The sequence below is a fragment of the Camelus ferus genome, chromosome 32 (assembly GCF_009834535.1).
Source record: "Camelus ferus isolate YT-003-E chromosome 32, BCGSAC_Cfer_1.0, whole genome shotgun sequence".
NCBI classification, from domain to species: Eukaryota; Metazoa; Chordata; class Mammalia; order Artiodactyla; family Camelidae; genus Camelus; species Camelus ferus.
Window position 1 is genome coordinate 10,796,541 of NC_045727.1, and position 24,909 is coordinate 10,821,449.

Below are 24,909 nucleotides of genomic sequence, written 5' to 3' on the forward strand. Positions count from 1 at the left end.
ATTGTCACATTTTTTTTCGCTGTGAGCTACCACAAGATCTTGTATATATTTCCCTGTGCTATACAGTATAATCTTTTAATCTATTCTACATTTTGAAATACCAGTCTGTCCCTTCCCACCCCCTGCCCCCGAGTTCTCTTAGTTTTTGCTTCATGTATTTTGAAACTTGATTCTGGGGATCATAGATATTTATATTTATGATAGTTATGTCTTCATCATCAATTGACTGACCTCTTTTTCATCATGAATAGTAATATTCCTTGTTCTGAAATCCACTTTGATATTAACATAGCCACTCCAGCTTTCTTGCTAATGGTGTTTGCATAATATGTATTTTTGCATCCTTTTATTTTTAACCTACGTCTTTACATTTAAAGTGATTTTCTGGTAGATGGCATGTAGCATGCTCTTTTATAATCTGAAAATCTCTGTCTTGTAGTTGGAGTTTTTAGACCATTTACATTTAATGTAATTATTAATATGGTTGGATTTAAATCTACCATCTTGATACTTGTTTATTTGTTCCATTTGGTTTTTGTTCTTTTTTTCTTTTCTTGCCTGCCTTTGGATTAATTCATCATTTCTTAATATTCCATTTTATCTCCACTACTGGCTTATCAGTTATAGTGCTCTCTCTTTTTAAGTGGCTGTTCTAGGATTGAAATATGCCTCTCTTTAATGTATCATAGTCTACCTTCAAGTAACGTTATACCACTTTACTGTAGTGTAATAACCTTACAACTGTAATTTCATCTGACCCCTTCCTTTTTTGGTGATTGCTGTTACAGATTTTTAATTCTGTATTATAAACTCCATAATACATTGTTATAACATTTAAATAATGATAAAAGTATGAAAACATAAACATTTGTATGTACATGGTTTTTGGTTCTCTTCATTCCTTTATGTAAATTTATGTTTACACCTTACTGATTGTAACATTTCTCATAGTGCAGGTCTGCTAGTGTGATTAATTCTCTTAGCTTTGGTTTGTCTGAAAAAAATTTTTTTCAGCTTCATTTCTGCTGACTCTAGAATTCTGGAGTGACAGGTGTTTTTATTCTAGCATTGGTTTCTGTCTTTCCTTATCCTAGTACACTGTCTTGATTACTGGAGCTTTGTAGGAAGTTTTAAAATTGGGAAGAGTGAGTTCCCTGACTTTATTCTTACTTTTCAAGATTGCCTTGGCTATTTCTGGGTCCCTTGAATTTCCCTGTGAATTTACAATCAGCTTGTCAATCTCTGCAAAGACATCCCCTGGGACTTTCATGGGGATTGTGTTGAATTTGTAAGTCAATTTAGAATGTAATTGCCATTTTAATATTAAGTTTTAATTATACATGAATATGGGATGTCTTTCCATTTATGTTTAGGTCTTTACTTCTTCAACAATGTTTTGTAGTTTTTAAGAGCATGAGTTTTGTACTTCCTTTGTTAAATTTTTTCCTAATTATTTTGTTCTTTTGATGTTACTGTAAGTTGAATTATTTTTTAAATTAAGGTCAAATTCACATGATGTTATATTCACTGTAGAATAGTTTCTGAATATCATTTTTAGTTTGTTCATTGCTGCTGTACAGAAATACAAGTGATTTTTCCCCCAATTTTTTTTATTGTGGTAAAATATACATAACCTAAAATCTGCTATTTTAATCATTTTAAGTGTACAGTTTGTGACATTAAATACAATCATAATAGTTTACTCTGGTCACCGCCATCCATCTCCAGAATTCTTTTCATCTTGTAAAGCTGAAACTCTTAATTACAGTTGATTTTTGAATATTGATCTTGTATTTTGCAACCTTGTTGAACTTATTTGTTAAGTCTAGTGCTTTTTTGGCAGATTCTTCAGGATTTTCTATAAAAAAGATTATGTCACCTGTAAATAGGGATAGTTTTGCCTCTTTCCAATCTGGATGGTTTTTATTTCATTTTCTTGTCGAATTGCCCTGGCCCTCTAGTAAAGTACTGGCTATAAGTGGTGAGAATGAAGACTCTTCTCTTGTTCCTGTTCCATGTCCAGGATGTGTCTCGGGCAGAAAGCCAGGGCAGTTGTAGGGCTCACCTTGTTTCCTCTTCCCCAGGTGTCACTGTCCTGTGCTCCGGGTCCAGTGTAGAAACCAGTGGTTTCTTGTATTTATCCACTTTTCTGTTGTTTTATGGCAGGAAGATAAATCCAGACCTTGCTATTCCCTCATGGCTGTAGATGGAAGTTCAGGATTTTGTTGTTACAGCAGACATTGCGAAAATCTATCTGATCGTCCTTTTATATATGACAAAGCTGACATTTAAGGGAGGTGATTTGCCGATTTGCCAAAATTGGCATCGTTCTAAGACACATGCATCATGTCACAATCACCTTGGTTTATTGTGATAGCTCTGGGTCACTTCGAAAATGTTGACTTATGTTCAGTATTGTCCAAGGGGGGCAGTAAATTAGAGGAAAACAATTGAAAAATGGAGTTAACAAACAAACAAAAAAATACCCTGGTACTTAAAGCTTAGTCTTCAGTTCTCAGGGAATTTTGTTTCTCCAGAAAGAGTATTCTCAGAGGTTTCAGATAACAAAGTTGTATTCTTTTAGAAAAACGTCTGGCCTGCCAGCTTGCAATGCTATTAATGTAGCTTTATTTTGACCTAAATACCTGACCTGTATTCCCTCTCAGGGTGGGTTCTCTTCTGCAGTTTTCTGCCCAGTCACGCAGACTTGAGAGTGCATCTTATTTTCTCAGACTTGGTTTGGCGTTTCCTTACTTTGGCAGCAAGTCTGCCTCACGGCCTCTCTCCTGTCTCTGCCGTCTTTGTGCTGACCCATCTCCCTACTTTCACTCTCGTCCTCCAAAATCCATTCTTCATGCTGCAACCAGAGGGATTCTTTTAAACCCGTTCTAAACTCCAGTCATGAAGGCCTCCGCATGTGCCCCAGCGGTGCTAGCTTCCCGTGGCCATTAGAGTCTAGCTCTGCACCTGCCTGTGGGGCCCTGTGGGGTCCTTCCTGCCTTCACGTGGACTTCTGGGCATCCCTGCTTCCCCTTTCCCGCTGGGCTGCTGCTCCGCTGGCCTCTCCCGGAGTGATCTTTCCTGGTTTGTCCTGGCTGGCTCCTTCTCAGTCATATTCCAATTAACTGGTGCCTTCTTAGAGAGGCCTTCTCTGATTACCCCTCCTAAGTAGTCCTGCAGGCACTATTGCTGGGGAAATATAATTTGAAAAGATCTCTCAACCCAGAAACCCTCTCCGCAGAGGTGGAAGAGAGAGAAAACACATTTCTTACTGAATAAACATTCAACAGGAATGTGGTATCCCAGGTAGTCGGTTAAGGGATTATAAAGACAGAAAGAAGTTGCACCCTTTTATAGAGCCAAGCAGACACAACCCGTTACAAGGTTAACCATAACTAGGCCTTGGGTAAGAGGGCTCACCAGCACCATTTGTCATGCATTTGTAGTTCTTCCTGACTTTATTGGTGATTGGAGTGACAGCTGTGTCAGCTGATTGGTTTTATCCAGAGGAGAAACGGGTGCGTCCTGTCTGTCAGGACGTTGCTCTGCAGCTTGGAGCCCGGGGCTGGGCGACAGGACGCCCTCCCTCCACGTGCCGTCCCATTCCTCTCGTGAGCTTACAGAACATTTCGAGCGTTGTTCGTTGTCGTTGCTTAGTCTTAGAAACACCACTTTTTAAGCCTGCACCATTAGGCTGAACTTCACGAAGCGCTGTTTTCATAGGTCTAAAGTGGTTGAAGATTGGCAGATTCGTGGGGTCGACCCAGTAGTTGATCAAGTGGTTGAATCATGATTCCGCTCCTAATGTTACGTCTTTGGGTTGTTTCAGATCTCCCATTACCATACACAACACTGGGATGAGGATGTTTTTTGTAATCTTTGCCCATTTCTGATTATTCCTTTACAATCATTCCTGAAGGAAATTTGCTGGGACAAAGATTGTTGCCGCCTTCGGGTTAGAAGGCATTTCTCTCAGGTCTGTGTTTGCCCTTTTAAATCTAAGCAAACAACAGCAATTTTGCTCTCTTCTAAAAATTTCAGTGGTAATTGGTGCATTTCAGGGCAAATGCCAAGCGCTTATTCGATTTCCTTTGTCATCAAACCACCCGCCCGACCACATGAGTGTCAGTGAGTGCCCTCCCACAGGGCCACGGACAGCGGGGTCGGGGCCTCCTGGTTGTCTTACCTGAGGCTCCGTTCCAAACGTCCCCTGTAGAGACTTTCAAGATTGGCATCACCTGTTTCCTGCTCATACAAAATCTTGATGTTTGGTTCCTTTATGACAGTCACTTACTAGTGTTTCCATCACTTAGTAAACTGCTGCCTTTGGCCTGCCTGCCCTCTGCTGGCCACCACGGCATGTCTGATAACAGTAGGTGTTTTTTTGAGCACAGACTGGGTGCTCTGCACAGTCCTAAGTGCTCTACACGCGTTTTGTGTTTAAGGGAGAGGCCTGGTGACTGTAAGGGGTTTGCATAACCTGCTCATAGGCACCCCTGGGAAGTGGAGCCTCTGTCCTGTCCTGACACGAATGTGCAGATGGGAGGCTTCATGGACACGGCGTTGCAGCCCTTGGGCCAGATTCCTCATGGGGCACAGTCCCCTCATTTCAGAGGCTGGAGACATCCTTTCCATGATCTTTTGATTGAAAAAAAATGACTCATTGGTTGTATAGACTCACTGGGCTTTTATGGTACTGATGCATTCTGAATGGGGTGTCTATGTTTTTAATCTATGGGTTTGGGCTTTTTGTCTCATTTATAGGTCCAGAAGCTGCTCTGTATGTGCCCCGTGGATTTCCACGGGGTCTTCCAGTTAGATGAAAGGCGGAGAGATGCGGTGATTGCGTTGGGCATTTTCCTCATTGAATCTGACCTACAGGTAAGACTTCCCTAGATTGAAAGTTTCTTCAGGCGCAGGAGGGCACGGTTAGGGTTTACATGTGCGCCTGTTTTATTTACCTCAGTCAGCACCCCAGGAATGCGCACGACCTGGTCCAGTGCTCAGCTGTGGGCGAGAAGAGGTTGGGGCGGGAGGGATGAGGCTTCTTTCCGGGCCCCTCCTCGGGACAATGTGTTCTCTGGACCGTGTGAATATACTGTGTTACTTTTTAGAAGTTTGGGGGTTTTTTGGTTTGTTTTTTGCCTTTGTTTTTGCCAGGGAGTTAGTTAACCATGCTTTGTGAAGTCATTGTGTGGCTTCCAGAGTAGACTTGATTTTCAACCTCAGGTAACACACTTGTTAATCAGACTCAGAATAACCATTTCTTTTCCTTCTGAAATGATAGTACTCTTTGAGATAATTTTGTAATACTGGCTTTTTCAAAACCATGTTTGATGTAAGTTAAGTTTTAGAGCCCACGGCCACGGAGGGTGGCCAGTGCACCAGAAGCAGGTCACCAAGGTGGCCCGGTGCCCAGGGCAGGTGGATTCCACACCACCTTTCAGTGAAAGTAGTGTCATAGAATTTTCAGCCCTGTTTTCAAAACTACCGAGGTTTTTTCAGCATTTCCGAGCATCAGGTAGCAACCCCATCTCAGCACAGGCTCATCTGGTCCTTCTTGGAGCAGCAGCTAGGTGGGGAATCTCACGAAAGAGGCGGGTGGTGTGCCTTATGTGCCAGCTGGCTGGTTTGGAAGGAGATGACAGTCATGTTGCTGTTGGCTAACACTGGCTGTGAGCCTAGTGTCCTAGCAGCGCCGGGTGCGGGGAGAAGAAGTAGACGTGAGGAAGGACCCGTGGGGAAAGGAGGGAGAGCTCAGGGCCGTGGATGACGGGGCACTGCCGAGTGTGGGAGCCCGGGGCCAGGAGCTTCTGTCCAGTCCTGAGAGTCTGGGGACTTGAACCCCTCTCAGTAGGCAGCCCTGAGAGTGTGCAAGTGCCTTCTCGTGGAGGCCGGAGCCCGGCCAGACACTCAGCGGCGGGAGGGCAGGCATCTGCCGTCTGGTTATGCAGCCTCTGCCGCCCGCCCGCCGTGTGGAGCCGGGAGGGTGCGACACCGGGCGAGCTCCCTTCTCCAAGGTGAGGCGGCTCAGTCTGTGCTGAAAGGCCACCAGTCATGTATTTCATCAAGTGTCTTTTTTTTTTTTTTTTAGCACAAAGACTCTGTGGTTCCTTACCTTCTTCGACTTCTTAAAGGTCTCCCGAAAGTGTATTGGGTAGAAGAAAGCACAGCTCGGAAAGGCAGAGGTAACTTTGCGCACTGTTTTCCCAGAACGCGGGGAATCGCACGTGTGTGCGTTGACCGCGTGTGAGCATTGGGGTTCGGCTGCCCTGACACCCCAGTTGCAGCACTTCTGCCAGATCTGCCCCGGCTGTGCTCTCACTGTGGTCCTGAGCCCTGTGGGGCCGGCGCGGCTGAGCAGGGACCTCTGCTCATGTCTCCTTGGCCGGAACTGGGTCACCTGCTGTCCCTGAACCAGTGTATGGCCCTGGGGTGGAGAGGCTCAGCCTGCAGTGAGCTCAGTTCTCCAGCTGTGTTGCTGCTGCTCAGAAACTGGGGGGAGATCTGGGTGTTTGGGACTCAACTGCAAGGTTCGTTGTGAATAGTTCCACGGCTTCATTGATGTTCCTGAGTTTCCATTGAACTTTGCACCTTTAGAAATGGAATAAATTCATGTGTAACTTTTTAACTTGTATTTTATTTAGGTCTCTCTAAGGTCAAAGGGAAGGTTAGATCATCTTCTCCCTTCTTCCCTCCTCTGCCCGCCCCTCCTTGCTTCCTTCCTCCCCACCCTTCGAATGTATTCACGTAGGTCCACCGTACACCAGGCACTGTGCTAAGCACTTACAACGCTGATGATCTTGTGTATGGGTTTCCCAAGACTCCGCAATCTGCTTGGAAGACCACTGACATCTCAGAGTCCATGACCCATGAGACTGAGGCCTGAGGCTCCCTTCCTGTCACGTGGGGGTTGGTGCCTCGAAGGAGGCCCTTGTCCTTTCCATGGGTGGCACGATCTTAATTTGTTAGATGGGCTCAGTCTGCTGGAGAGTTTGCTTTTCCCATGAATGGCCCACTTGGGCCTGTCTGTGTTTTCATCATTTCTGCTGACTTACTGTGCTTAAAATGACAGACCCCAAATTATGCGTGGATGCTGGAATTTGAAGGACTACAGACTAAATAGAGCAGAACTAAAAAGTCTGACATCTGTGTCCACCGTTGTTACCTAATTTGGGGGGAAGTGGAATACTAGAAGATGTTGGTCCTATCTTATTTAATTTTGTTTCAAAACAAGTGTTACTATGTATGCATGGACTCATCAGAATAAAAGTTTCAGCATTATTAAACACTGTTAGAGGTCTATAAATTTCCAGTGTTGGGTGACACTTCAGTCCCCTCTATTTTATTGAGGCAGTACCACCTACGCCTTTACACTCTAGAGCGGTAGTGCCACCCCTGGACCGGCCCCTCAGCACCCCTGGGAACTTGTTGTGAGGCAGATTCCCAGCCCCACGTTGGAGCTACTGAATTAGAAACTCAGGGGCTGGGAAGCAGGCAGTCCCGGAGGACCTGGAGCTGCGCCGTAGAATCACAGGCGTGGATGTAGAAATGCACGGTCATCTGCTGCTACTCTGTGTGTGTCTTTGACTGCATATTCAGTGTTGGAAGTGAATTAAATACTAGTGGTGATTGGACACACCCAGCAGCATTCTGTGTTCTGAAGGTGCACACGGTAGGAGTGCTGGGTCCCTTTTGCTCTTGGGTGCAAGTGCTCCCTCCACCCGGAGGCCGTGCTCCTGAGAACCTCCCTGCTGGCAGGCTGAGTCAGAGAAGGGCTAAAAAAACTAGGAGGGATAGAGCAGACCTCTAGCAGCTCTTTTAGGATTGTCTCCCTTGTAAAAAGGAAGCAGAGAAGGAAATAGAAATGTTAATTCAGTTTAAAGTGGTAGCAGTTGGCATTTGACGCATGGCTTCCATGTAGAGTCTCTCACTCTCTCATCGAGATTGACTTCTCACTTTTGTTCAGATCAGGATAAAAAATGGAATCTAGCATGTTGCAAAGCCACGTAACCTCAAACTATAAGTTGGCTCAAGAAGCATTTAAATTTCTTGAACCAAAACATTTGATTAAAAGAAAGGTGGGGGTATGTCTCAGCAGAAAGATGGGGGTATGTCTCAGCGGACACGTGGGGCCCCCCTCTGGAAGAGGGCAGCCTTCACGAGACGGGCCGTGTGCGGGCCTAGCTGGTGGGGTGGCCGATCTGGTTTGTGACTCTACTTCTGTCTCTTGGCCTCCAGGCTCCCTTCCTGTCGCCGAGAGCTTCAGCTTCTGCCTTGTGACCCTGCTGTCTGACGTGGCTCACAGGGACCCTTCACTCCGGGATGAGGTCAGTGCGTGGTGAGCCAACTGCGTGTCTGTGAGATCGCAGGGTCCCAAAGCGGTGACGAGAGTTAAACAACCCAGTCACTTCAATTTTTTTATGTTGACTTTCTTCACACCATTAACAACACTCCCAGGAGAGGCTTGCGTCCTGCGCACAGACCTGAGCTTGCCCACTGGGCGCTGGCATCCCCCTCACTCCGCTTCCCCATCTGCCCCACGAGGTGCAGCGCACGCAGACACGGCTCATCTTCCTGCCTCTCTGCTGGGGAGAGGATTTTCTAGAAAGCTGGAACTATTCTTTTCAGTGCTCCACAGTTATTTTAGTTTTAGTTTGTTTTGTTGGAAATGTTACTAAATGCATTTCATGCTTCCCTTAAATGAAGAATAGGATCATAATTTAAGCTTTTTCTTAACCAGATTTATTATTTTGAAAATCAGTTCTCACACGCTTCTAACATCAGGTCTGTCCCGGGCGTGCCTGGTTTCTGGCCTGATGCTAAATGCCCCCAGCTGGCTACACTTTTTGAGTTCTTGATTCTGTTTTAAAACTTTAAATCTCTTCCCTTAATGTCAAACTGTCAGTTCTGTTGTGACTGTTTCTTCTTAGCTTAGGTTCTTTATTTCCTTGGAGGCTGGCTAAAGAGACAACTAGATACGTTAGTGTCACGTGTTATTATTTAAAAGGTTAACAGGGCTTTTCTGTCAATAACATCTGTCCAAACAGAGAGAGAGGTCGCCGCGAAAGATAGTGCTTTAGCACACTGGGGAGAAATGTCGCTTTTCAAGTCCTCACAGTGCCCTCAGCATCAGTGACAAAGTGTGAGAATTTCAGCTTGGGGGCGAGCAGGTCGTGTCAGGCCAGCCCTGGTTCTCTGCCTGGACCCCAGAGACTGGAAGCCAGGGAACAGAGAGGCATTCGGTCCAGCCACTCTTCCTCGGCGCCGGGCCCACACCACTCCTGACGTCCAGAATCGCTGACGGGGCCGAGGGCAGGTCAGTTGGGAGGGTCTGTAGAGTCCCCTGAAGGACCCCCAAGGGGGCCTGGCCCGAGCCTGCGGGAAACAGAGCCATGGGACAGCGGGACCACGAGTGAAGACCCGGAGAGCCAGCTGACCTCATCTGCAGATGGAACTCAAGCTAACACCATGGGCTTTTGCAGGGACCACTAGAGGCAGAAAACACCAGCCACACGGTGTGGCAGGGGTGGGGCACGGCCGAGGCAGGCGGGTGGAAATATTCTGTGTGCTGTTTACCTGTGAGCTCGTTAGGCCAGTGGCAGGAAGTGCTGCTGCAAAGCTTATGCCATGGACGTGGAGAACCTGTGCTGAGGGTGGAGACTGTTCAGGGTGGGTCCCCACATCCCTGGAATACTGGTGTATTTTGTCCTGAGCAGCACAGTCGGAGGCGGTTTCTGATGCCTGGACTGTGGCCAAGTCATGGGGGCTGTCAGTGTCTGAAGGACTAAACCACGGGGAGTGGAGGAAACAGGGTGTTGAGCTGTGAAGAGAGCTTGGGGGCCGATCCCTGTTTCCAGAAGATGAAGGAAGCAGTGCCTGAGGGTCAGGGGTCTCTGAACCAGCCACAGTGGGAAGGAAGGTCATCTGCCTGGCCCCTCGGCAAGGCCAGCCCACGGGAGTCATGTGTCAAGTCTGAGGTTGCACAGAGAACATCTGAAGCTCCTCTGGTTCTGAGTCGTTTTGTGGTGATTTTCTGACTTTGTTGATAAATTTGTGTCCTGTTTCTTTGGTTATTCCAGATTTTAGAAGCACTCCTGCAGGTTTTACATGTTCTTTTGGGAATGTGCCAGGCCTTGGAGATTCAAGAAAAAGGTAATTATTCTGAACGGTTTTGTGATCGTTCTTTCCCTTGCTTTTCCCAGCCTTCAGTTTCTATTCCTTGTGACTCTGTGCCCGGTGGGTGGCTCCCTCTGCTGCGTGGGGCGTGGGCCCAGACCTGCTGCCTGAAAGCTGGGCTGCTCTCCCTGCAGGGTGTGGGTCTGAGCACAGGGCTGCCGGTTGCCCCCAGAGGGGATAGGTGTGTTGTGGACGCGCATGACTTGCTGAGTGAGTGACTTGGAAGCGACTGGAGGTGGGTAAGACCTCCGGCAAGAGTGGAATGTGTATCAGAGGACAGATGGGAAGTACTGTGGGTCAGTGCTTGGGGTTGGGCCTGCCTAGCCCTCAGATCTGGGGGTGAGGTCACAGGTCCCTGTCTGGTCTGTCACGGCCTCTCTGTCTTCCAGAATACCTCTGCAAGTACGCAGTTCCCTGCCTGATAGGGATCTCGCGGGCATTCGGCCGTTGCAGCAACACGGAGGAGTCGCTCCTGTCCAGGCTCTTCCCCAGAGCCCCACCTCGTTCCCTGCGGGTCCCTGAGGAGCTGGCGGGCGTGCGGAGACGCTCCTTCAATGACTTCCGCTCCATCCTCCCCAGCAGCCTGCTAACCGTGTGTCCGGAGGGCGCCCTGAAGAGGAAGACCAGCAGCGTGTCCAGCCTCTCCCAGGTGGGGCCGGGCTCCCAGGCAGCGCAGGGCGCGGGGGCTTGTCTGATGCCTGGGCCGAGGAAAGCCCAGGCCTGCCGTGTACTCCAGGGAAACTTAGGAAACGTGAAAGTTCTCAGAGCATGCTCCTTAGTGCAGAGGCTCGCCTTGTCCTTTTTGAGATTTATAAGTGATTTCCCCCACTCCTCCCGGGCATGACACATTTCTCCGAGCTGCCAGGTGCTGGCCCTGTTCTGAGCAAGAGACGGTTAGTGCCAGTGGGAAATGAAACTGACTTGTGGACAAAGACAGACACACAGAAACCCAGTAGTCAAGTGTAGGATATGCTGCCAGACATGGAGAACTTGACGTTCTGGAGCGTAGTGGAGAACCCAGAGTGTGGTGGGCTTCAGGGAGGAGGTGGGGCAGAGAGAGCCTTGTCTGAGGCAGTCTGACCTGCCTGTGTGGTTGTGTGTTTCAGGTCAGCCCTGAGCGAGGGGCACCCCCTCCCAGCTCCCCTGGAGGATCCGCCTTGCACTACTTCGAAGGTGGGCTTCCCTTTCTGCTGGGAACCTGACCTTGCGCTCACCTGCCAGCCCACCCATCCAGTTTCTGGGACGTCCTGTGCATGAGGACGCTCACAGGCTCTCTTTTGTCCTGCATCGAGGGTCAAGCTTTTAGAAAACATTTCTTTTCTATTTTTGTTTAAACTTCTTAACCTAAAAATATTTCAAACTTAGAGAAAAGCGCAGGAAATTACCTGCAGGATGCCAGTTTTAGCGTGTGAACCTGGGAAAGCATTGGTTTTCAGGTGGAGAGTCTAACGAAGGGTACTTCCCTTGTTTCTTTTTTCTAAGGTCACTAAGTGTGTAGATGAAGTAGTCACATTACTGTGAGCAATACCTTTTATAGCGCTTTGCTGGTCACAGAGGACTTTCCCATAATTTACGAATTTGATTCACATGGCAGCCCTGTGTGGTGTCTGACACGTGTAAGAATAGCCCACCTTCTCCTTGAGGGAGGTGAGTTGTGGGTTAGGTGATGGGGAATAGAGAAGCCAGAATCCCGTGCCCCACAACGACCTCTGCTCTGTTACTGGATGACACTGATTCTCAGGGAGCCTTTCTCCAGAGGATCTTAAAGATGTGAGGGAATTAAAAAAAACAAAAAAAACCCAAAAAACAAAGGAGAGGTATCTCTGTCCTCAAGTCAGTGTGGACGGCTTGGGTACAGTACCTCTTGGCTGTGCAAGAACATACCGTGTGACAGTCTATGTGTGTTCGAATGCAAGGCTAAGTCCACCCCCACATAATCCCAGTGTGTTACTCCAGGCCTCATACCCCGTCCCCGCCCCAGGGGCACCCAGGAGCTGAGCCGTGTCCTGGAGGGCTCACTCTCTCTGGTGGCGGCACCTCTGCGCCTGCACTTATGGTGCGTACCCAGGGTCAGTGCACTGTGCGGGCTGAGCCTCCCCTCAACCCACGCGCCTCCCACCCCCAACTTTCCTTACTTGCCCTTTGCTCCTTCCAGTCCCTCCACAGCACTGCATGAATCTAGTTTTAGGAATGATTTTTTAAAAGCACAGATCTGATCATCTCCTGCTCAGAAATTTTCAGTGGCAAACCCTGCGTAAACCCCAAATCTTAGATCTGTGGTCCCTGCAGTTGCTGCCTTTTGCCCCCATCAGCGCCCACCACACGTGGGGCTTCGTCCTCGTTTCAGGGTGACTGTCCAGGAGATGCCCGCTGACCACAGACGTGCTCTGTGACTGACAGCGTGATGTTTGGTGCATGTGTGCGTGGTGAGGTGATTGCTCCAGTCACGCCGTTAACCTGTCCTCCTCCTCCTGTGGGTACTGGGGTGTGTGTGGTTGGAGCACCTGAAATCTCAGCGTGTTTTCAGTGTCTAGTGGGGGTGTAATTAACATGGTCGTCAGGTTGTAACCAGCTGTCTGGACTCAGCCTTCAGAACCGCTGCTGTATGCCCTGTGACGGCACCTCCCCATCCCCTGACCCCGCCACCCACCTCGTGATGACACCGCCCTGGCCCCTGGCCCATCCCCCCAACCTGTGCCCCGCCTTTGACTTCTTTAGATTCCGTGTATAAGTGAGTTCATGCAGCTTTTAATTTCTGTGACTGGCTTGCTGCATTCAGCATATGCCCTCCAGGAATAGTGCTCAGCCTGAAAAAGGGAGAGCCTACTGTCTATGGCAATGTGGACGAACCTGGACTTGGTGCTGAGTGGAATTAGCCAGTTACATGTGTCCGTACGGTGGAGTGAATGCGTGTGAACCCATAGGAGTGAATGCGTGTGGTACCTGTGGGTTCACACGCATGCACCCTCCCCGCCGCTCCCTGTGAACCAGCCTCGTCACCCTCCCTCCTCACTGGGTGGGCTTCCAGCACCTCTGCCCCTCCTGGTGTTACCGCCCCCTCCCCTCTGTTATAAGTGGCCTCAGACTTTCACATCTCTGTTTCTAAAAAGGTGTCATTCTTTTTTTTCTTACTCTTCTCATTTGTTAAATTTATCCTGTTTGGGTTGAAAATCCTAGGAATGATTCTCTCCAGCTTTTCCCCAACCACCCGAGTGATAGGCTCCCCTCCCTGAGGGTCTGCAGTCCAGCCTTTGCTTGCTGATCACAGAACGGACTTGGAGTATCAGCAAGAGCTGAATGTGTGGGTGTATTGGGAGCGCCCTGTCCCGTGTGCCCAGGGCTGACCGCCTGGCCTTCCTCCCGGCAGCCTCCTGCTTGCCCGATGGGGGCGCCCCAGAGCCCGAGTACTACTTCTCCACTGTCAGCTCCAGCTTCTCCGTGTCTCCTCTCTTCAGCGGCGTCACCTGTAAGGAGTTCACCGTCCCCCTGGAGTTGCTCCGGGAGCTCTTAAACCTGGTAAGCGGAGTGCTGGCGGGTGAGTGGACATGCGTGTATCCAGCAGGACTGCTGTGATTTAAAGGGAAGCTGGGCGTCTGGGCATTGCAGAGCACAGCTTAGTAGTCGTAAGGTTGCAGGTTGAAGAAGGAAGGAAGGGGACGCTCTCATTTTGTCCTTGCAGCAGCCGTGTGGGAGAGGTGGCCACGCATCTCCACACCTGAGGGGAAGAGGTCCGTCTGAGTCCACAGTGGGTGGAGGGCAGGGCCCAGGCTCAGCCCAGGAATCTGACCCCAAGCCCCATTTCTCTTGCATCTGACACCCACTCAGGGGCTGCCCTGTTTAGATGAATACAAAGTGGACTTTTCATACTTGGATACCTTTGCCTGACCTCTGAGGTCATGTCAGAGACCCGATTGTCCGAGTCTGAGTGGACAGGCCTGTGGCCCTGACTCTCAAGTGGCTGTGATTGAGCTGGGATGCCACACGGGGGCTTCAGGGGGTTGGATGGACTCTGAAGGTGGAAGAGAGACGGGGAAGGCCGGGGGGGAGGCTTGTACTGGAGGAGCAGCCCTCTGCCTGCGAGGGGCCAGGGCAGAAGTCGCTCTGTGCGGCTTTGGGTGAAGGTGCAAGGACACGTCGTGGCATCCCCCCACAGGGTGCAGCTGCCGTGAACTGCTTGGTGGCCGTGGATGTTCTAGAAGTGCCCTGAAACTGCCCCCACCTTCAGTGTCCTGGCAGGGTCCCGGCTCAGACATCCCCACAGAAGGCTCAGTGTTTTGGGTCCTTTAAGGGAATTTTTTTCCCCAGTATATTTTAACTTCTGAAGATTAGATTTTTTTTTCTCAGCCGTTTTTCAATTTCTTCTTCTGGCATGTGGTTTATCATGATCTATACATTTTGAAACTGAGCTTCTTGCAGCACTATAATGGGGGTGGGGGCAGCAGTGTCAGGTGGTCCTGCCATGGATAGAACAGTGCAACCCTGTCCTGAGTGCTGGTACAGGGAGCAGCTGGGAAGAAAGGCGTCTGTGAGAAAGTTCAGGTGTGCCCTGTGGTTTGAGTGTGCCCCGGGCGGGGGCGGGGGCGGGGGGTGTCGGTGCTGAGGACCAGCTGGGAGGGGTTTGGGCACACAGTCAGTGACGTCTGGAGTCCGGATGCTTCCTCTTCCTGGAAATGGAAACCTGCATCCCAGGATTTGAGGCTCTTTTTGTTTTCATTCTTGTCTGGGATAAGGTGAGAAATTGCAGGGATGGCGGAATGCGGGGCGGTGTGTCCACCGGAGCTGCAGCCACGTGTGTGTGTGTGTGGTGTGTGTATGTGTTTATGTGTGTGTTGCTGGCCTCTTTCCCTCACGTTTTCTCCTCCAGCCTGTGATGTGGTTTATGCGTCAGCGTGCTGTGTTCCTCAGGAGCTGGGCCCCATCTTGCCATCTGTCAGGCACTCATGGGGTCTGACTTCCCCTCAGGTGAAGAAGATCGTTGAGGAGCCCGTTCTCAAATCCTTGGACGCAGTTGTCGCCAGCGTGACAGAGGTATGTCCTCTGAGGGTGTCATGCTGGGGTCACCTGCCGGGCACACCTGCATGGGTGAGACTAGGGGCGAGTGGAAGGATGGCCCTGGGGCCTTGGCCCAGGCTCCCTGGTCCAGTGATGACAGCACACCTGCCCCTGAGGGCTTGTGTTACCTGCGTCCCCTCCTGGGGCCTCCGAGCAGTGGTCGGACAGGTCTGGGGGTCTGACACGTGCTCACAGCCCACGGCCAGTGCAGAGCCAGCTCCTATCCAGGCCCGTGGCTCTGCATCCAAGCTCCTTCCTCGTCCTTGCCCCCGAGGCGCTCCCAGAGCCACTGCTGAGGCTTGGCACACACCCTCCGTCTTCCAGGCTCAGGCAGTCCCTGACTTAGGAGTGTGAGGGGCACATACTAGGCAGCGGCCGTCTTTAGCATGATTGCAACCAAGGCCCAACTGCGTTATTTATAAAATCATTGAGTGTCAGTGCTGAGAGGTCTGAAAGTCCCAGGAATGTTTGGGCTGTCCCCTTCCAAAGGTTGCTGTGGCCGAGTGCTGGGCCCAGGTTCCTCATTAGGATTATAAGACACACAGCACCTGTTACCCCTGGGCTCAGTTACGAAGCAGGGAGGGACCACTGGAGCCCCTCCTGAGCTGCGGCTGCATCTCGCCCTGCGCTGTCCGGCTGTCTGCGGGCGTTGGGTGCATGTGCCAGCGTCTGCCCTGCGGGGGCTTGGTCTCAGTGTCGCGCACTTCCTGGCTCGTCTGCAGGGCATTGTCCTGCTGAGGGCCTGAGCTCTCGCTGTGTACTCTCAGGGGCCCTTGGTGTCCGTCATGGGTGCGGGGTCGTTGGCCCAGGGCAGACCAGGACCCAGGGTGGGGAGCCGGCCCACACTCCATCTGGGATGAGGAGTCAGCCTGCTTCCAGAGTTGAGGCTCTCTTGTCTCCTCTTTCAGGGCTTGTCTTCCAGGTGGAGGTGGGGCTGGGGATGTGGGCTCTGTGACCCTTCTCCCTACGGAACTGAACAGAGCAGTTTCTCAGGTTTTTGTTTTATAATTTGGATTTTAGTATAAATTTCCATTTGAAGAAATGGTTTTGTATATTAAAAAAAAAAGAGCTTGAAATCCTAGACTCACTGCAGTGGTACTACCGTCATTGGCTGTCACTGGCTATCACTGCGTGCTTATCCCATGCCAGACGCTGCAGTGGGGCAAGATGTGTGGCGTGGGAGCTGCAGCACTCTGCTCATGGGTGATGGAGCCGGGCTGTGCACCTGGACCCCTCCTCCACCTCCCCACTCCTCATGCCCCCTGTTCAAGGACGGCCAGAGGGGGTGGGCTTTCAGCAGGAGCAGGTGGTCCTTACTTTAGGCGCCCCTGGGGCCCCCCCCCTGCAGGTGTCTGGGCAGCGTGAGTGCCTGTGTCCTGCTGTTGCATCAGGAGCAGAGTGATCACACAGGTGGACGGTTCCCCTGCTGGGACGGTTCTTTGGGGTCATGAGCCTCTGTCTGCAGGTCAACCCCAGCGCCGACCTCTACTACAGCACGTTCAGCGACCCCCTCTATGTGGCCATGTTCAAGATGCTGCGGGACACCCTGCACTACATGAAAGGTGAGGACAGGGCCGGCCCGCACAACCTCGGGCTTCCCTGCTGCCGCTTCCTAGCACTACGGGTGACATGGCCCGGTCCTGGGAAAAGCAGTAATAGAGGACCCTGCCTGTGGCCCTGCCTGCAGCTCTACTCCTGCCAGTGGGCCTCTTTGGTGGGTGTGTTTCCTCAGAAGTTTTCTAAAGTGGACATGTTGTCTTGTATTGATCAGCTTGTCACGAATACAGTTCCACGTATCTATCTGAGACATCTTAAAACATTGAAAATGAGGAAACGAGGCACTTGCAATTTTCCCCGGCTGGTCACGGCTCAGGCGCTCCTGAGCTGTCCAGGCCCCGAGGACGAGAGCTTGAAAAGGCTATGAGCACTGGGCACTGCCGTGGGGGAGGTCCTCTTCCTCGGGTGCCTCCGGCTTTGCCCTTTGTCTGATCACCGACCCCCTTTGTAGAGAATATCACAGGGGTATTTCTTGCTAAATGGACTGTTCCCATGCAGACACACCCTATACAGTGCAATGGGCCACACGTGTGCTGGGGCCACATGTACAGGGGGCCAGCCATGCAGGCCCATCCCCGCTCTTCCCAGTGGGCCTTCTCAGAGGCAGGTTTGCCAGCAGCGGATGCCCTCTTCCTGGCGTCAGCCGTTCCCAGCCTGGCTCTGGCCTCCCCACAGACCTCCCCACCTCCTTTGTGAAGGAGGTCCATGACTTTGTGCTGGAGCAGTTCAACACCAGCCAGGGGGAGCTCCAGAAGATTCTGCACGATGCAGACCGGACCCACAGCGAGCTGAGCCCCCTGAAGCTGCGCTGCCAGGCGAGCGCGGCCTGTGTGGACCTGATGGTGTGGGCCGTGAAGGATGAGCAGGGTGAGCGGGGAGCTCGGGCAGAGAGGAGGGCTGTGCGCAGGACTCGGGGGTTGGGGCTCGGGCGGCAGTGGGGAAAGCCACCTGTGGGACGGTGTCGTCACAGCAGCAGGAGACGACCGGATGCGGGTCCAGCTGGCAACGCCTGCACTGCCATGTTCCCGTGGAAAGTCAGTCCCCAGGGTTTAGTGATGTCGTTGAGCAAGTCTCGTGGCTGCTGGCCTTTTTAAAGATTCACACCCTCCTCTGGTTCTGACTCAGGCGCAGAAAACCTGTGTGCCAGGCTGTCTGAGAAGCTGCAATCCAAGACGTCCAGCAAAGTCATCATCGCGCACTTGCCCCTGCTCATCTGCTGCCTGCAGGTCAGTCTTGGGACCTGGGTGCTCTTGTCGTCTGGGCTGTGGTTGGCACCAGCAGCGGGTCTGAGCTGCTGTCTCTCGGAAGTTGATGAGAGCCACTATTGACAGCCAACCGGCTTTCTCTCAGGGGGCTTCACGTATGGCTGGGTCCTGGTTTGTGGACCCTGCCCCTTGTCTGCCGGGTGTCCCCACGGCTGTGGACGTGTCATCTCTGGTGTCAGCTCTGCCAAGACCTTGTCATGACCCAGAGACTCCACACCCACCCTTGTCTAAAAATCGTGTTTTGGGGGAGGGTACAGCTCAGTGGTAGCGTGCATGCCTAGCATGCACAAAGTCCCGGGTTCAATCCCCAATGCCTCCGTTAAAGGTAAATAAATAAAAACCCAATTACTCTCCCCCCCAAAAAAATTGTGTTTTGAGCCCGTTTCTTTTGGAAGCAAAAAAAAGGGGCGCACTTAAACAGTGACCCTCCCCTTTGGGTGGGAGAGTCCCGACCACCTCTTTCCTGTCTTTTTGCCCCGTGGCCAGGTGGCCCTGGGAGCTTTGCTCCTGGACATCTCCAGTGGGCGCCTCCCCTGAGGCTGCCTGACGGCTCCGCTGTGCATTGCAGGGTCTGGGCCGCCTATGCGAGAGGTTCCCGGTGGTGGTGCACTCCGTGACACCGTCTCTGCGCGACTTCCTGGTGGTCCCATCCCCTGTGCTGGTGAAGCTGTACAAGTGCCACAGTCAGTACCACACAGGTAACACCTGTCCTGGGCTCGTCCTGCCTGCTGTTTCCCCAGCTTTCCCTGCACGAGCCCCTCGGGGCGCCAGGCCTTCCTCTCTCCGCTGTCCTGGTGTGTGCTCCCGCCACCACTCAAGGCCCTGCTCCCCTCCTCCCTTTTTGGTACTTCCTGTCCCTGGGGAGCTCTCCCCGCACCCTGACTGTCCAACCCCACCCCATGAGGGTGTCCTTACCTGATTCCAGGTGAGGATGCGGCCGTGAGCACGTCTGGTGACCTGCAATGACTGACGTTGATTAAAACACTTGCTGTGGGCCCGGGTGCTAGTGTAGACCCACCTCACTGCCTGTAGTCCCACCAAGGTGGGCATTTTAGCCTCTCCCGTCAGGTGCAGAGACCCAGACTCCAAGTGAGGAGGGTCTGCCTCTGAGGCCCCCAGGCTTCCCAGCTTCTTGCACGTTAGCTGCATGCTCTCAGGGCCGGGGCCTTGCCTGAGTGCCTGGGCGTCCTGACTCCTGAACCATTCCTTGAAGGGTTGCTGTTTTACATGTTCGTCACCTTGTGACCAAGGTGACCTTCCTTTTGGTTTATACATTTGTTTCCTTCTTTCTGTCCTCAGACACCTTGTGTTCTGAAATGCCTGGTGAAATCTTTTTGGAGTGATTGCTTTTATAGCTGAAAATGATCATGTTGTTTTGGTTTTGAGTTTCGGACAAGGGTGTGGAAAGTGTAGACTTAACCAGACACATATTTGAATTTTTCCATTCAGTTGCTGGGAATGATATAAAAATCAGTGTCACAAATGAACATTCTGAGTCGACCCTGAATGTCATGTCAGGAAAGAAGAGCCAGCCTTCCATGTACGAGCAGCTGCGGGATGTGGCCATCGACAACATCTGCAGGTGTGGAGGAGGGGGAGGGAGAGAGGAGGGGAGGGTGGGGGAGGGGAGGGAGGGGGAGGAGGGGAGGGAGAGAGGAAGGGGTTAGGGGCTTCAGACAGAGTCAGAGACCTTGATTCAGCAAGGCTTCTTTCTGATTATTCTAACTCTATGCTTGATCTGAAAAGAAGAATTATCACATACTTAAAAAAATAAAGCGTCCTGCTTTTCCTTATCATAAACACGATAAAAACTAGAAAAAACCTGTGATGTATAAAATAGTAGAAAGTAAAGAATTGTCTGTTATTCCCTCACCAGAGTAATGATGCGTTGTCATGTTTTATCTTCTTTTATTTCTGTGTAATTTCTGGTGTAAATGAGCGGTTTTCCAGGCCCGTGTCCCTTCTGCGCAGGCTTCTGCTGTGTGAACCGTTGCTCTGCAAACTCGGAAACTAAATACATTCTGATTTCAAGGAGCGTCTCTCTCTTTCTCTGTCCTGGCTCTGTGCTCTGGGGGCCACAGTGGGACATACCTGGCCCCTCTTTGTCATTCTCTTCTCTGACCTTGTGGCCCGGAAGCCAGGCATGTGGGGAGTGGAGACACCTGTAAAGGTTGATGTACTTTGGGGCTTTTAAGTCTCCCTTTTTCTCTAGAACATGAGCATTTCTCTGTACTACTGAAATCTCAATAGTAATTTTAATATTCCCTCAGCCCCCTTGGGACCCTCAGTCTTGTAAATCAGTTACTGTGACTTTTGTTCAGGAACCGGGAATTTAAATTTGGTGTTAGGATGAGTATGATGTTCTGAAGGAGAATGTTTTGGGCAAGGTAACGAAGCTCCTGTTTCCCAATGAGATGCTTATTGGGTGGGTGGGTCTGCGGCAGTCTTCTGCGTTCATCCTGTGTGACGACGTCCTTTCCCATTTCTGGGCAAAGAGTACCTGGCAGTTCTTTAAACCTTGTCCCCCCGAGACCGGAAGACTATAGCACAGGCCAACACCAAAGGCTCACCTGGTGGTTCTGATGCTGGGTGCTGTGTGGCTTTCTCCCTGCTCAGGTGCCTGAAGGCCGGCTTGACAGTGGACGCGGTCATCGTGGAGGCCTTCCTGGCCAGCCTCTCCAACCGGCTCTACATCTCCCAGGAGAGCGACAAGTGCGTCCCGCCCCACCCCACCCTGGCCCCGAGGGGCCGCCTGCTCTGCGCAGGCTCATGGGGACATGTGCAGGTCTGGCGAAGCCCACCTTGGAACGTGCCCGAGACACCACCTGGGAGTAGAGACCTCTGCCTTCCCACGTGGTGCCGGGGACTTTGTGTTTCTGCCGGTGGTCAGAGGACGTTTCCTCGAGAGACTGGTGGTGCTGGGGTCCGGGTCCCTACCTCTGTGTGCTGAGCTCTGTTCTTCCCTCCCTAGGGACGCTCACCTGATTCCCGACCACACCATCCGTGCCCTGGGACACATCGCTGTGGCCTTGAGGGACACCCCAAAGGTCATGGAGCCCATTCTGCAGATCCTGCAGCAGAAATTCTGCCAGCCCCCCTCGCCCCTGGACGTGCTCATCATCGACCAGCTGGGCTGTCTGGTCATCACTGGGAACGTAAGGAGGCGGGCGGGCCCTCTTCAGCCCCTCTGACCACCAAGGGCGTGAAAATACAGATTAAACTTGTCCTGCACTTCAGTGAGGTGCTCCCTGCACGTGAGTGACGTGCTCCCAGCTGGCTCAGCGCTGAGCGCTGCTGAGGTTTTTTCCAGATGAAGGCAAATGTTTCTGAGAGTGTTCGGGGGAAGGAGGTTTAAACTGGTTTCTCACTGATGTTAAAGGAATTGAAATCCAAACTGTTTCTGAGTTGGTGCTGAAGTTGAGGTTTGTCTGAAGCCTTAGGAAGGGGCGGCCTTGATGCTCTTCTGGCCCTTGTGGTCCGTGGTTCCGGGAGCGTCCCCACTGGGTGCTGTGCTGACTGTGTCCCTCACTCTCCCACAGCAATACATCTACCAGGAGGTGTGGAACCTCTTCCAGCAGATCAGCGTGAAGGCCAGCTCCGTTGTGTACTCAGCCACCAAAGACTACAAAGACCATGGCTACAGGTAGTTCTTCCCAAACTCACCATCGTTGTACGTCCTGACCGTCTCGTCGAACTCCTTGTGAAAATGTCACATTTGGGGAGTTGTCTTTTAAATAAACGTCTCTTCTTGCAAAAGTACTACGTGCTAGAAATCCGCACCCTGGGAGGGAGTGAGCACCTCCCCGCGGCCGCCCCCACTGGCACCGTCCCACGGGCCCAGCGCCCACGGTGACACTTTCTTACAGACTAGCCCCCCCCAACACGTCTGCAGATCTCCTTGGGTGTCTGTGTGTGTCTGTCGGGGGCAGCGCTGTGGTCTTTCTGACCAGCGCTTGCTTGCATGTTAGGTAGTTGTCCGGTTTTTCTGCTGCTCGGTGCTGCGTGTCTGTGAGGTCTCTGATGCTCTCCCTGGGATGGATTCAGAGACAGGTCAGGGGGTCAAGGGGAGGAGGTGGTTACAGTCTCCAGTGGTCGGTGTTCATGTCAGTCTTGCTTCCTGTGTGATCCTCGCCCTCCCCGGGGAGGCCCTGGGACCAGGACACACTCTGTGTTTGGAGCTCCCCTAGGACTGGGCAGATCCGGGGAACGGGAGGGATGGGAGTGAAGTCAGGCGGATGGGATGGGCAGGCAGGACTGTCTCTCTCCTCTCCTGAGCACTCCATCCAGGGGACTCTCCTGCCTCGAGGCCATTTCTGGCGTTGCCCCCAGGATGACTTGTCCCCTCCCGCTGGGGGAGGCACCCTGCTATGTGTGTGCCCTTCCCTCTGGGGTTTTTGGGAAGGGTGCTGTGATTTCTGGGACCAATGTGCTCAGTGCTTCATGGGGAGTGTTCGGTTCCTCCCACACCTCACTGGGAGGAAATTGTTACCATTATTTGATGCAAGAAGAAACTGGGGCTTAAAGACCTGAGCTGCTCAGTGCGGGGTCCAATGGCCCCGGAGCCTGGAGCCCGGCCGCCCTGTGGGTTCGTGGCGTCAGCTTCTATTCAGGTGTACTTGGGGCAGCAAGACCCCTGAGCGCTCCCTGCATGTGTGACATGAGCTGACCCTAGCCTCGGCCCCCAGGGGAGGAAGTGGGGTGTTAGGCAGAAGTGGGGTGGTAAAGACCAAGCGTGACTATTGTGGGAGGGACCAGAGTCCCCTGGAAGCCAGCACGTCTGTCCTCAGCCCTGGTTGTTCTGGGCCCTTGGAAGGAAAAGTCCTGAGACCTTCCCAGTCCTTGCATGCAGGCTCCTGTAAGCTGTGCAGCCCCTGGCCGCCAGCTCGTCTCAGGGGTGTGTTTGTTCACAGCTCCTGGGCCCGGGGAGGCAGAGAGGCCCCGCGCTGTGGCCGCGTCCCTTCTCTCCCACAGGCACTGCTCGTTGGCGGTGATCAACGCCCTGGCCAACATCGCAGCCAACATCCAGGATGAGCACCTGGTGGACGAGCTGCTCATGAACCTGCTGGAGCTATTTGTGCAGCTGGGGCTGGAGGGCAAGCGGGCCAGCGAGCGGGCCAGTGAGAAGGGGCCTGCCCTGAAGGTAGGGCTGTCTCCACGCCTCCTGGTTCCTTCCCAGCGTGCTGGCGGGGTCAGGGGAGGGGGCGGCTTCCCCATCAGACCTTACCGGCCACCTCCGCCAGGCCCCTCCCTGTGTGGCTATCACGAAGCTGGGGGAGTGGGTGGCGCGGCTGTCATCACAGCATATTGACAGCAGGAGAGGGGCCTCATCTCTGGCCATCCAAGAGAGACGTATCCACGGGGACAGACAGAATGTCAGGTCTTGAACTCCAAAGGGATAGATTGGGGAGGTTGAGGCAGGTTCAGCCTCACCCCATCGCCTCCCCTTGGACATGTCGTGTGGGTCCATGTCTCTGCCTCCTTCCTGTCTTCCCCTCACACTCCCCCACCCCAGACTTGCAGCTTCCCTACTACATGAACACCAGGGTCTCTGTGGGCCTGCTCAGCTCTGCCTGGGAATAAACAAGCAGGTGGTGGTCGGACCTGCCCCGGCCCTGACCCCAGCTTCCACAGTCTTCCTCCAGGGCCAAGAACAAAAGCTCAGGGAGGTGACCAGAGACAAGGCGCAGCCCCTGCAGACTCGGTGGGAGGGGGCAGTGGGCATAGAACAGGGCAGTGTGGCAAGGGGCATCCGGTGGTCCAGAGGCCTCTGGGGAGGTGACATGTAAGGTGGAACCATCAGCATGGAGGACTCCGTGGCGAGGGTGTGGCTGGTGCAGGCAGGGCCCGAAGACCCTTGGCCCCACTTCAGCCCTGGTCTGCCAGCCCTTACCGCCTTCTGGGCGACTGGCTTCTCACAGTCTGGCCTTCCTGGCACAGTGGATAAGGGGCTCCAGCCTCAGGAGAGGGCTCTTAGCGCCAAAGGAAGCAGAGGCTGTATCCGTCTGAGGGTCCCAGGAGCTGTGGCAAGGACACCTCTGGGCCCCAGGGCCACTCCCTCTGCCACTCTCTGTACCTCCCATCCCGTCTCAGCCCCGCGTGGCCACATCTGTGTGTCTGGACTACGGTTTACTTAGCGATTTTTAAGTAGCCATCAGATTTTCCTGAACTTGGAAAGAATCTGTGTATGTTGTAGGAAAGGTACGGAAACGTATAAATGATTAAGTGAAAAGCACCCAAATCGCTCCCCTCAGGTATGATCATCGTTAACATCTTTGCAGACTTCCTCCTAGACGTTTAGCGTAAACGTCTCTGTTTCGCGTGGTGGGTTCTGTGTGGGAGCGGACGCTCAGGCCGTCTTCTTCCGCTTACCGCCGGCGGTGGGCGCCTTCCCAGGAGACGCTGTGCGGCGTCCACGCAGAGGTGCCGGGTCTGTGCCGTCACCTGCTGCTGGGCGTTCTCTCCCTGCCGCTACACACCCGACTCGTCGTTTCTTTCAGAGGAAGGCGTCCAGTTCTCGTAACTGCGCCAGGCGGCCTTCTCGTGCGGACGCACACGCCCGCCGGTGACCCTGTCCTGCTCTCTTCCAGGCCTCCAGCAGCGCGGGGAACCTGGGTGTCCTCATCCCGGTGATCGCTGTGGTGAGTGTCTCCGGTCAGCGTGTCGGAGCCCAGGGCACTGCCCGGTGTTATCAGCAGGCCATGGGGACCCGGCTACGGGACTGTCCAGTGGGCCTGTGCCTGCTGTGGCCCCGCCACCTCGTGCCTTCCTGTGTCCTCCGTGCCTGGCCCAACCCCCTCGGCCGGCTGACCGGGGCTTCACGTCCCTTGGGCGTGGCTCCCAGGTTCGTGGTCGGACT

At 52.7% G+C, this 24,909-nt stretch overlaps 1 protein-coding gene across 1 annotated transcript in view; it reads left to right on the forward strand.

The window, feature by feature from the left end:
* PI4KA (phosphatidylinositol 4-kinase alpha) overlaps positions 1 to 24,909 on the forward strand; it is a 74,832-nt gene that overhangs the window by 8,254 nt on the left and 41,669 nt on the right. Inside the window, exons 2-19 of the mRNA XM_032472105.1 lie at positions 4,765 to 4,881; positions 6,095 to 6,188; positions 8,242 to 8,330; positions 10,083 to 10,155; positions 10,569 to 10,828; positions 11,286 to 11,352; positions 13,547 to 13,695; positions 15,142 to 15,207; positions 16,697 to 16,793; positions 17,464 to 17,655; positions 17,914 to 18,014; positions 18,622 to 18,751; positions 19,503 to 19,635; positions 20,670 to 20,765; positions 21,025 to 21,208; positions 21,593 to 21,696; positions 23,025 to 23,193; positions 24,641 to 24,691. Coding sequence (XP_032327996.1) covers positions 4,765 to 4,881; positions 6,095 to 6,188; positions 8,242 to 8,330; positions 10,083 to 10,155; positions 10,569 to 10,828; positions 11,286 to 11,352; positions 13,547 to 13,695; positions 15,142 to 15,207; positions 16,697 to 16,793; positions 17,464 to 17,655; positions 17,914 to 18,014; positions 18,622 to 18,751; positions 19,503 to 19,635; positions 20,670 to 20,765; positions 21,025 to 21,208; positions 21,593 to 21,696; positions 23,025 to 23,193; positions 24,641 to 24,691 — 2,172 coding nt within the window. The remainder of the gene's footprint in view (positions 1 to 4,764; positions 4,882 to 6,094; positions 6,189 to 8,241; positions 8,331 to 10,082; positions 10,156 to 10,568; positions 10,829 to 11,285; positions 11,353 to 13,546; positions 13,696 to 15,141; positions 15,208 to 16,696; positions 16,794 to 17,463; positions 17,656 to 17,913; positions 18,015 to 18,621; positions 18,752 to 19,502; positions 19,636 to 20,669; positions 20,766 to 21,024; positions 21,209 to 21,592; positions 21,697 to 23,024; positions 23,194 to 24,640; positions 24,692 to 24,909) is intronic.